The sequence below is a fragment of the Piliocolobus tephrosceles genome, chromosome 18 (genome assembly GCF_002776525.5).
Source record: "Piliocolobus tephrosceles isolate RC106 chromosome 18, ASM277652v3, whole genome shotgun sequence".
Taxonomy (NCBI): Eukaryota; Metazoa; Chordata; class Mammalia; order Primates; family Cercopithecidae; genus Piliocolobus; species Piliocolobus tephrosceles.
The window spans coordinates 60156309-60169567 of NC_045451.1; the positions used below are offsets into that span (position 1 = coordinate 60156309).

The 13259-nt window shown below is 36.4% G+C and overlaps 1 protein-coding gene across 1 annotated transcript in view; it reads right to left on the minus strand.

Moving 5' to 3' along the window:
* Positions 1 to 3383: 3383 nt before the first annotated feature.
* Positions 3384 to 13259, minus strand: part of MIB1 (mindbomb E3 ubiquitin protein ligase 1) — a 131578-nt gene continuing 121702 nt past the window's right edge. The window contains exon 21 of the mRNA XM_026456026.1: positions 3384 to 9829. Coding sequence (XP_026311811.1) covers positions 9689 to 9829 — 141 coding nt within the window. The 3' untranslated portion in view covers positions 3384 to 9688. The remainder of the gene's footprint in view (positions 9830 to 13259) is intronic.

The following is a 13259-nucleotide window of genomic DNA, read 5'->3' on the forward strand; positions in this document are numbered from 1 at the left end:
ACCAAATGTAGCCAAAATATAATTCATTATTTTTTCCTCTTAATCTTTTTTCAGTCCCACTCCAAACATATTCCTCTCCCACCACTCACCATTTTGGTTAAGCAACACCATTGTTTACCCAGTTACTCTAGTCATTGTTGATTCCTCCTTATACCCTCTACATCTAATTCAATGACAAGTCGTATCTGCTCCACTTACTATACAAAACATATCCTGAATGCATTTACTTCTTTCCAACTCCACTGCTACCACCATCATCCAAGCTGCTGTAATTTATTTTTTCTGAGATGCAGTCTTGCTCGTCACCCAGGCTGGAGTGCAATGGCGCGATCTCAGCTCACTGCAACCTCTGCCTCCCGGGTTTACGCCATTCTCCTGCCTCAGCCTCCCAAGTAGCTGGGACTACAGGCGCCCGCCACCATGCCCGGCTAATTTTTTTGTTTTTTTAGTAGAGACGGGGTTTCACCATGTTGGCCAGGCTGGTCTCAAACTCCTGATCTCAAATGATCCACCCACCTCAGCTTCCCAAAGTGCTGGGATTACAGGCTTGAGCCACCGCGCCCAGCCACCTTCTACAAATTTTGAGTTTGGTTTGTCTTTTCTTTGGAAAATTTAGTCCATTAACATTCCATGTTATTATTGATAAGAACTTACTACTGCCATTTTTTTCTTTGTTTTCGATTTTTTGTTTTGTTTTTTTTAAAATAACTCCTCTCTTCTTTTCTTCCTGTCTTTCTTTGTGGTTAATTTTATCTCTGATAAAATATTTGTTTGTTGTTTGTTTTGAGACAGAATTTCGCTCTTGTTGTCCAGGCTGGAGTGCAGTGGCATAATCTCGGCTCATTGCAACCTCTGCCTTCCGGTTCCAAGCGATTCTCCTCAGTCTCCCGAGTAGCTGGGACTACAGGTGCCAGCCAACACACACAGCTAATTTTTGTATTTTTAGTAGAGACGGGGTTTCACCATGTTGGCCAAGCTGATCTCAAACTCCTGACCTCATGATCTGCCCACCTTGGCCTCCCAAAGTGCTGGGATTATAGGCATGAGCCACTGTACCTGGCCATATGTTTTAATTTATTGCTAAATCAAAATAAAAATGAATAAACAAAAATTTAAAATGTTTTATTTTTTTCTATGAAGATCGTCTATTAACACTTCTGGTAAGGCCAGTCTACTAGCACCAAATCCCTTCAATATTTGTTTCTCTTAGAAAGCCTTTACTTTTCCTTTACTTTTGAAGGATAATTTCACTAGATACAGAATTCTTATTTGGTACTTTTTTTCTTTCAACCTTTTAATTATTTCCTTTTACTCTTCTTGTTTGCACAGTTTCTGGAGAAGTTCAATATAGTACTTATCCTTGCTCCTCTATCAACAAGGCCCCTCCCCAACACCCCAACCCCACCTGGAGTTCTTTCATGATTTTTTTTCTCTCTCTGATTTTCTGTACTTTGAATATGAGATGGTAATGTTTTGATTTTTAATATTTATCCTGGCTGATATTCTCTAAGCTTCCTGGATCTGTGGTTTGGTGTCTATCATTATTTTTGGTATATTGAGTCACTATAGATTCAAATGTTTCTTCTATTCCTTTTTAAAAAAATTAAAAAATTTTTCTGGCTGAGCGTGGTGGCTCACGCCTGTAATCACAGCACTTTGGGAGGCCTAGGCAGGCAGATCACCTGAGGTCAGGAATTTGAGACCAGCCTGGCCAACATGCTGAAAACTTCATCTCTACTAAAAATACAAAAATTAGCTGGGCATCATGGTGGGCGCCTGTAATCTCAGCTACTCGAGAGACCGAGGCAGGAGAATCGCTTAATCTGGGAGGTGGAGGTTGCAGTGAGGGGAGAGTGCACTATTATACTCCAGCCTGGGTGACAAGAGTGAAACTCCATCTCCAAAAATAAATAAATAAAATATTTTTAAAATCTTCTGGTATTCCCATTTGTAACATTTTTTATTTCAATAATCTTTTGATTCTTAGAGCTTCCATTTCTCTGCTTATATTATCCATGGTTTTTTTTTGTTTTTGTTTTTTGGGGGTTTTTTTTTGAGACATTATCTTGCTCTGTTGCTCAGGCTGGAATGCAGCAGCACAATCAAAGCTCACTGCAGCCTCGAACTCCTGGGTTCAAGTGATCCTCCTGCCTCAGCCTCCTGAGTAGTTTGGACTAGAGGCACCTGCCACAATCCCTGGCCTTTTTTTTTTTTTTTTTTTTTTGGTAGAGATAGGGTCTTGCTGTGTTGTTCAAGCTGGTCTTGAACTCCTGGCCTCAAGCAACCCCCTACTTGGGCCTCCCAAAGTGTTGGAATTACCTGAATTGTCCACTTTTTTCATCAAAGCTCATAGCCTATTAACTGTTGCTGTTTTAAATTCCTACTTTGATAATTCCAGAATCTCTGTCATGCTTGCTGGTTCTGGTTTCCCTATTAAATTAGGATAACCTCACCTACAAAAGTATTTCCCTAACTGCCTGTCAGTGTCACACTCTTAATATTGATGTTTTGTGTCAAAGAAAGAACACAGAAGGGAAGGAAGACAATACTTTCAAATATATGAAAAATAATGAATATATTATCTTGGAAATCTGCCTTTCAGAAACCTGCTCTAACTGTAAATGCAGAGCCCCAGCATGAAGTGTACGTACCTGCAGCCTGAATGCATCACATCTGATGAGTTATGGGCAAAGGCAGCACTGCCTGATGGCCTCCTTCACATGTCATCCCCTCACCGATGATCTGTTACAGGTCTGGTCTTCCACTTTCAAATAAGGTCTATCATTTTCTTGTCCTTAATAAGATAAAAATGAATTTATCAACTGGTTTTATTATAAGGGAAAAACTATTTGCCAAATGATTATTCTTCAACAAATAATTTATCTGAGAAATCATTCTTGGTGTTCTACTTTAATCTGTATACTCATTATATCTTATAAACACCTATGCACCCATTAAAGGTTTTGGGTTTTTTGTTGTTGTTTTTAAGAGACAGGGTCCCACTCTGTCACTCAGGCTGAAGTGCAGTGGTGTAATCTCGGCTTACTGCAGCCTTGACTTCCCAGGCTCAAGCGATCCTCCCACTTCAGCCCCCCAAGTAGCTGGGACTATATGTGTGCGCCACCACGCCTGGCTAACTTTTGTATTTTTTGTAGAGACAGGGTTTTGCCATGTTGCCCAGGCTGGTCTTGGAACTCCTGAGCTCAGGCAATCCACCCACCTCAGCTTCCCAAAGTGCTGGGATTACAGGCGTGAGCCACTGTGTCTGACCTGAATGTTTTCATTGTCAATACATTTGGGAAATGTTGTGCTAAAAGACTATCAAATAATTTTAACCTTTGTGAAGAATGAAAAACTATCAATGATAAAAAATATAAAGCAAGTTTTCTAAAACATCTTTATTTTTAAAACCTATACAGTTTCAATTTAGTAAAAAATATTGCCATGAAATTTCTAATTATACAGCAACAGAAACAAAAAAATACAGTTAATTAGAGGTTACTCAAAATAAATTCACAATTTTAATGTTGGAATATATATGCTTTTATCAAATAAACAAAAGATCTTTTTTCAGATGTTTTTCCTCTTAAACATCAGATACACATAATCTTTTGAACTGGAGCTAGATGACCTCTCACTAACTTCAGAAATAAGTGCTTATATTAACATGGAAAATAAAACAACCCCAAAGCATACAATTAATGATTTACTCATAAAACTAAAAACCAAATAGATCACTGCTTCAAAATGTCTACCTCTTGAAAATGAAATCTACATCTGAGTTGTGAAGAGGAATCATCTTTTTATAGAAAAAGAGGAATCTTCCAGACTGCTCAATTTACTTCCTATCAAATTTATCCTATTCAGACTATTTTCATATGTCTTAATCCTGAAGAATGTGAGGTGTTAAAATATGAAAAGCTTCTTTGGCCCTTTAGATAGAGGTACCTTAATTGTAAACCATTGCAAGGAGAGCCTTCTAGATGTGGACACTTAGGCTGAGTTGAAGATGTACATCCTTGTTTCTTAAAGGCATGGTAATTTCCTTTTTAACAATAACAAGTTTTTTAATGTATTAAGATTTTTTCAATGCTTTAAAAACCAAAATTCATGTATACTACTATAAAAGAATAATTCTCAAAAGATCAAAGCATTATATGATATTATACCATAGGTTTTATTAATGACAAATGTTTGCATTACTTTTAAAAGCTTAGCTCTTACTAAGCATTCTTTAACAAAAGCTAATAAGCAGAATCATTTGCCATACAGAAACTATATTCACAAACAAGGCTTTAATCCAATATTGAAAGCTAAACAATTGAAAAAAATACAAAACACTGCTATGAGTCAATTGAACTGCTATCATCGAATATACTGCATTTACAATGACACAAACATACTGAACATAAAAACAATTTTAGGGATTTAGTCTGTAAGACTAGCATTAAGAATGACATGCAATTTGTGATTTCCTTTAAAAATATTTTTTTAAAACAGAATCCATTTGAACAAAAGGTCTTTTTGTTTTTCTCTCATTTGAGGGGAAGACAATCTATGTTTCCCAAACAGATCCTCCTTTCATTCTAAAATAGCCAACTGTGACCTCGACTCCTCTTCCCAGACACTACTTATAGATGACTTTGCATAATAACTTCATTAGAATTACTTTTCTGGTAACAGTGTCATGGCCATAAATAATCAGTTTTTAAAAAACAAACATCAATTGCAAATCTAGAAAACTTCCTTTAAAGAATTACCCAAACCCAGCACACATGCAGAATCATTAACAACAAGCTAAGCAATATGACTTTAAAACGTGTATATAATGATACACATGCACTAAAGACCATCTTTTATAAAGTTTTAATAGTGTTGCCAAGTTAATAATTCTTTCAAGGCACTGAAGAATTACACAGATGGAGCTTCCAAAATACAACTGACAACTGCTTGAACTCTTAAAAAGCCCTGAGTCAGAACTTTCAATAACTTCCTGAAATTATAGATTACAGACAAAACGGCATGTTTATTTTATTTTAAAAATTACAGGACCATTTTGCTTTTTGGAGGAAATAAGCTGGGTTTATGAAACAAATCATGCAGACTATACAGGAAAAGTAAAATATTCAGCATATGACCTTTCTTAGACATTTTGTACTTGTCAATTATAACTTGCAGTTACGGATTTAGGCACCAAATTAATGTGACAAGTCAATTCTCCTGTACCTACCGCTTAAATTCTCAATGAAACAAAAACGTCAATTTTAACCTCAGGTTCCCATTTCCTCTTTCCTCACAAATAAGTATAAATGCTGGAAAAAGTAATACTCTGACAGAAAAGGAGGTAGAAAATGCCAATGTAGCAACTTACAATTTTAATTCATCGGCTCTACTGTCTAGTTCACGTTTTTATACCAGAGTTTCACATACTACTAACCAGTAAATTGAGGCTCAATCTAAAGGATATTCCCCCTCACTGTAGTAAAGCAATGTACATGAGACAGCATTAAAGTTTCCTCAAATTTAATGTTTTAAAGAAGTACAACTATCATTATTAATACTGCTATAGTTATATATATGTTAAAGTTCCTAGGTTATATATGACTATCAAGTAATATCAGTAAGCATTCCTATCATAATCAAGCAAATGAAGTAACATTGCCTTTTTGAGGGAAAACATACTTTGAAACTTTTACAAGCAGACATAAAGACAGTTGACATTTCCAACAAGGCACACATAATTTATGAAAATCTTTTATGTTCCCAATTTAGTACAAACTCAAAGTTAATCTAATTCTGATATTTAAAATGTGCCTCTCCCCTCTGGCTCAAAATGAAGTAACAAACCCTTCCAATTAACAGACATTTAAAACCTACTCAATTTAATTGCTAACAATTCAGAGGAGAGGTACATTGGCCCTCCCAAAAATTTTCAGAACTTAGTGTTTACCATGATCTTAGATACTGCAAACACAAACAACTAAAGAATTTAGATGTTTCTTGATTTATATGGAGTCAAAATTCTATTCCACTGAGGAGAAGACAAAAAGAGGAGTTGTTTAATGGGTATGGAGTTTCAGTTTTGCAAGATGAAAAAGTTCTGGAGATGTTTCACAACAATGTAAATGTACTTAACATGGCTGAACTGTATACTTTACAAACAGTTAATATGGTAAATTTTATGTTTTGAGTTTTTCATCACAAAAAATACAAAAAAACTATTCAAAAATTCAATTTTTTACACAAATTATTACTATAAAACATGGTAGACATTCTGATAAGTGCTTTTCCTTTTGGATTAAAAAAAAGCAAGCTGTATTAAAGCCTATACATGACATCTACATGATCCTCTTTTTTTCTCTACACTCAAATGCTGACTTTCCTTTCCTATCTGTTGTAACCCCACTGTACTGATCCTACTCTACCCCATCTATAATTCTCTTAGTTCATGAATTTAACTAATTCCTAGTCCAAAAACGGTCCAAAATTCAGAATAGACAAACAGCAATTGGGCAACACATAATATGTTTCTGCTATGTAAAAATGACCCAGCAAGCTTTCATATTTGAACCAGACACATCTTAAGCAGCATGCATTTCAATATGCTAAAATGCTCTTACGGGCTAAAGCCATAAAAATATAAATTTAAGAAATGTATTTCCAACATGAATTATCAATTAATTTTATGATTCCATAGCTAGCTGGTCAATTTGCAATGTTTAAAGTTACAAATATCTTATGCATAATTTGGCCAGCTAAACATTTGTCTAATATATTCCTACACTAATACAAAATTATCTTTTCTTGAAAACCTTCTTGCTCCCAACAAATTAAATATGTATATAGTATAAGCAGTAAGAATGTTAGATTATGTGAACAAATACCATTAGAATAGCACCATCTGGTATGTTGTATGTGTATGTTTTGAGTAACAACACTAACAATCTTAGAAGAATAAAGGAGAAAATGGCAGGGTGAGGGGTACAGAGAGGAAATCCAAACACTACTCAATGACAACTCTTCTGAAACATCAGGAAATGTTATCAGGACCTTTGGATCTCTTCCTTTTAACTACAGATTCCTTAAAATACACAACTGCTGCACAATAAATTCTGAGTGTGCTAAGATGCCATTTTTCCACTGTTATGTATCTAATCCCTGAAGCCCAATAAATACTTTTTTGCATGAATGCGTGTCAGTTTTTTTCTTTTTTTTTTAAATGATTCTAAGAAAAGTAAAAGCTCTTTTGAGGCACAAGATAAAGAGGTTTAGCTAATGAGGAGGGTAACAAACCTAATTGGAAAAGTACTGCTAAGGGACATATAATAAGAGGTAGCAGATTCAGAGAGTTGGAGGAAAGTCACTGAAATGATGAAGTTCTTAATCTTACTATCTCTCACAAACCCAAAATAAATGTAAAATAATTTTTAGGTGATTGAAAACATGAATAAAGAAGTATTTTCTATTCACACAACAAATTTCAAGGTGATACAAATACAGAAAACCCACAAGTACTAGCACTAAAATTATAATGACATTATTTCTATAATAAAAATGTATGTCATATTCTTATAAAGAAATAATTAAACTAGTCTGGAAGATGCTATCACCTTTGAGGGATCTGTTTCAGCATTGCAGCCAGAAAACAGAAAGGATTTGTTTAAGGAAAGTAGAGCTAGGGACCACACAATTCTGACTGGCCAAACTCTGCAGGAGTCAGCCAGGTGCTCCCTCCTCACCAGGTGATCTAGCGGAGATGGGTAGCCCATGGCATGGAAGGAAAGGAAAAACCTAACATGCTGTTCTCATGTCTGCAAGAAGATTGTCTGTCTGTCTCTTTATGTGAACATCATCAGTCAGATGGTCTACCTTTTTATAACTTCAAAATAGTTTTAAAAACAGGCTCAGTGGCCCCTTATTAGATAACTGAGTCCATACAAATTTTCGAATTTGAAATCTATAAAAATTGTACTGTTCTAAATGATAGCAGTTACTCAGCTAAACATAGACATGGAATTGTTGAGACTACAAAACCAGCAAGCAAAGCTCCCCATTGCTTTCACCAGGACTTGCAAAGGCAGCAACGATTAAACAGCCAGAAACAGTGTGATGAGGGCTAGAGACTTTACACTTTCAAATTTAGTTGGTGTTCTACAAAAACTGAAGTAAGAAAAGCTAGCCAGATTTAAAGGAGGAAAAAAACTACAAAAGAGGATAACTATTTTTAGGAAAAAGCTTATCAACAGCATATAGTAGACACTATGTAAACAGCTGATATAGTCTAGCAGCAATGAACGCCCACTTATTTATGTGTATATTTACTCAGGAGACAATAAGACTACAAAGGAGATCATTCAAAGGAGAAAAAATAAATGATTAAATGCTCTAAAGTTTGTTGTTGTTGTTTTTAAAGTCTACAGGTAAGCAGACATTTCTATAAATGTCCTGGTCACTCTTTCTAAAGTACTTATAATTAGATTATTGACCATGTCTTGGATATTGTTGGCAGTTTAAATAATATCCTCATCTGTAGGTATACACAGAAAGACTGTTTTCTTTACAGTAAAACTTACTATAAAGAAAGAGATAATGGAAATAAGGCCTATAATGAAGACAGAATCAGTAACACTGTCAGAATTAACTGATACAAAGAAGAAAAGACTGCTGCCTTTGGAAAAGGCATTATTTTTTGCAGATCACTGGGGTACTATTCAGTACATCAGCAAAGCTAAATAGAACCTCAGAGGTCCAAATAGGGCAATGTCATTTCACTGCTCAGATCAAGCTCAAGCCCAGATAAGTAATCACAGAAACCCTGAAGTACACTTTTCACGGATTTTTTAAAAAACACTGGCTGAACAAAATAGTGTATAAATTAACATAGGAAAGGCAACTGCTAGTGGCCAGTTAATAGATACTCCTCTGTTTTTTTTTTCTTTTCAGTTGCCCACTATTATTGCTTATTTTTCCTTTTCCTGTCTATCAGTCATCTTGAAACTGGTAATCTGATTCAAGTTAATGTTCCTTTTGAATCTAGAAAGTAAGATAAATGCAAAGTCATTATTCCCTCATTCTATGCTTCCATTTACTCTCAGAATTCAGAAAGAAATATGTGGATAACTTCCTGTTATCTTAAAAAGAGAATCATCCCTTCGTATTCCCTTAACTATCTGGAACTTAAGTACTGTCATTTTATAATTTACCATGTGACATAATGGTTTGACCTGCCCCTTTTATTTGATGCATGACTTTTCAGAGAACCTGTATCAACTCACTGTGTAAAACCATGATAAAATGAAGGATAACTGATCACAAAGAATTATGTCTTTTGAGATCTAACAGATTTATAAATTGTAAGAGAAAAATGCAATTTTTTAAAAAAGGATATCCTTAAAGGACTTTCCTCTTAGAAGCCAAAGGTAAATTACCTACGAGTTACATGAATTTGATTTTTCAAATTTAAAACAAAAACAAAAAACACAACTTCCAACACCGTTTTGTAGGGTTTTTTGTTCTGGTACATTTACAGCCTAATTATACTCTAATTAAACTTATAATCTAGTTTAATTACAGCCTAATTAAACTATGATATTAGAAATTAACTCATCAGAACTTCCAACTAGATCAAAAGCCTACTAAGATCTCATGACTAGATACATTAGCTAACAAAATACACCATGTGTCTTAGTTAATACAAAAGAATCCTTCGTTCAATAGCCTTGCGACAGATAGGACATTCACTCATGCGGTCTCCACAGAGCTGACAGGTTCCGTGACCACAGAGGAAAATCATATTCTTCAGACGATCCAGACACACAGGGCACATTGTCTGTAATGTGAGATAACCAAGTAATAAATTAGACACTTTATATTTGGAAAGTTACAGACTGTTATATATCACTAATTTTCTTTAGTCGTTTTAGTCAAAAAGTATTTTGGTAGTTTTTAAACATTTTTTAACATTTTTAAATAGTTAAAATGTCATCCCTACAAAATAGAAATACTGGTTGTACTATCAGGATAGTATAAAAGGTACTACATAAGACTAAAAACTATTAATACATAAAACATGGCCAGGCATGGTTGCTCATGCCTATAATCCCAGCTACTCAAGAGGCTGAGGCATGAGAATCGCTTGAACCCAGGCAGCAGAGATTGCAGTCAGTCAAGATTGCGCCGCTGTGATAGAGGCAGGAGGCAGAGAAATTCTAGGCAGACAGGGGCGGGTCCCCAGTGAAACCCAACCTTTGAACTGAAAAGCCTGAAACCCACAGGCCAAAGTGAGAACTTCTATTCCTGTTTGCCCACTGTCTCCCAATTGGCTCTTTCTCTCTTTCTTTTCTTTCTTTCTTTCTTCTCTCTCTCTCTCTCTCCCCCCACACCCCCCCCTTTCTTTCTTTCTTTCTTTCTTTTTTGAGACAGAATCTCACTCTGTTGCCAGGCTGGAGTGCAGTGGCACAATCTCAGCTCACTGAAACCTCTGCCTCCCGGGTTCAAGCGATTCTACTGCCTCAGCCTCCCGAGTAGCTGGGACTACAGGTGCGTGCCACCACACTCAGTTAATTTTTTTGTACTTTTAGTAGAGATGGGGTTTCACCATGTTGGTCAGGATGGTCTTGATCTGACCTCATGATCTGCCCGTCTCAACCTCCCAAAGTGGTGGGATTACAGGCATAAGCCACCACGCCCAGCCCAATTAGTTATTTCTAAATAATGTCTTTTTACCAATCAATTGTTGCCTTTTCCAAAACTACCCACAGCCCACCCTGCCCACTCCTCCCATGCTGTGTCTTTAAAGACTCCGGACTCAGGTGGTAGAGGGGACAGAGGCAATTTGACTTCAAAGGGATGACTGGACTTCGGAGGAGATGGCTTAACTTCAGGGACTTCAGGGGAAGATTACCTGCCTGTCCCACCTCCACTCCAGTTCCCCTCTCTGCTGAAAGCCATTTGCATCACTTAATAAAACTCTCTGCCTTCACTATCCTTCAAGTGTCCAGGTAACCTCATTCTTCTTGAACACTGGACAAGACCTCAGGACACACCAAGTGTGGGTACCCAAAATAAGGCTGTTAACACTGGCCCTTTGCCCTCACTGGCGGAGGGTAGCTACCCCACACGATGAGGCAAGGGGCCAACTGAGCTGATAACACACCGCTGTCCGTGGAAGGCAGAACTCAGACAGCACTCTAACACACACCCTCAGAGACTCTGGAGTCACAGGCACCCCCACCTGGGTGCCACCGCATGGATCCTGCAATTGCTCGTTCATGTGCTCCCTCCCGCAAGCAGCTGAGCACAGTGGCTAAGTAAACAGGGCACCTCTGTCGCAAGTCCAACAAAGGGGTTGAGAAAAATCCTTCATCAACTGCTCTCCAGCCTGGGTGACAGAGCAAGACTCTGTCTCAAAACAAACAAACAAAAAAAAAACTAAATAAACCAAAACATAATAGGAAATGGATGAAAACAGCTCCATTCAGTCTAACTGAAATTCCCTGAATCTAGGTACTCAGCTGCTCTTGCATAAAAAGAAGGCTGTATCATGCAACACATAGTGCAGGGTGGGGAGCAGTGCTGAGAAGTAGCTGAGAACACTTGTCAGGCACTATGCTTAGATAGGATACAATCTCAGTCCTGGTATCACTCCCACTTGGCAAATGAGGAAACTAGGCTCAGCAGGATTGAAAAACCTTCCTCAAAGCAAGCCCTAGTGTGAACCAACTCAGGGCCCCAGAGTTCTTGCTCTTAGACAATGTGCTGCACTGTATTACTATCAATGCAGATTCCCCTGAATTAAAACAAATTAGCCTTACATATTAATAAATGTAAATTTCATGAACTTACAAGAATGTAGAAGTATGTCAGCTATATATGAAATTCACAGAACACATTTTACATTTATAAAATCATATTTGCCTTAATGTATCATAATACTTTCTGATTTATAGCTTTCCCAAATTACATGGAAATGAAATAACTAAAAAGAAATAACTAAAAAACTAGGCCTAAAGCCTATATGACATGTTGTTACCAACTGTTACCAACTTCGAGAATACCAGAGATCATTGTAAAAGGAATTGTAGCCTAAATTGTTAGACCCACTCCTCCAAAGCAAACTGTCTTAAAGTTCTGAGAAGCAAAGCTGTAGAAAATCCCATCTTTTTGGATTTTAAAAAGCCGGCCAGGCACGGCAGCTCACGCCTGTAATCCCAACACTTTGGGAGGCCAAGGTAAGAGGACTGCTTGAGCCCAGGAATTCCAGGAATTCAAGACCAACCTGGGCAACAGAGACATCATCTCTACAAAAAATCATAAATGAGCCAGGTGTGGCAGCACACGCCTGTAGTCCCAGCAACTTGGGAGGCTGAGGTAGGAGAATTGCTTGAGCCCAGGAGTTTCAGTATGCAGTGAGCCATGATTGTGCCATTGCACTCAAGCCTGGGTGACAGAGTAAGATCCTGTCTCAAAAAAAAAAAAAAAAAAGATTGATAATGTCATTAATATATTTCATGTCTATTAAATTTTCAAGAGGTATTTGTAATATTAGATAACTCTTACTTCCAAAAGTAGACACATCTGTGCAGCCTGTGTTAAGTTTACTTTGAGATTAGTATATCCTTAATACCAAGTTAAATTAAATTTTATCTGTTAAAGAAACACTGTGGTAATAGACTAGAGATTTAAATGAAGAGAGTTATTTGAATGTTTTCTGGTTTTTGTTTGTTTGTTTGTTTGTTTTTAATAACCTTGAAGGGAGTCCCTATAAGAAATCCCATCATTCCTCAATAAAACTGTTTAAATACTTCGGTGATAAAATATGGTGATGAGGATTATTTAAGGAAGAATAAAGTTGGGTAGAATGCTAACCTTTGGATGTAATAGAGCTGAATTATTCTTTTAGGATCCATATAGGGTTCAATAAATGTCACTAACAATTTTAACTCACAATTAGAATACAAAATGCTTTTTATAGAAGACATGTTCAAAAATCAGCTTATTCTGTAGATGTCTTACGGGAAAGTAATCAAGATGCTAGGAGCTTCAAATGTTTAAAAATGTTTTTATTTTATATTAGATGTATTAGATATATTAAATGTTTTATTTTATATTAGAACTAGCCAAATATGTTCCAAATTACATTAAGAACCTTTAAATTCATATTGATCTTTACTTATTCATTCTATAACAAGTATTGTTAGATGCTGGATTTCAAAAGAAAAACTGGTCCAATCAGAGTTTTCATCTCTTCAGATGGGGGT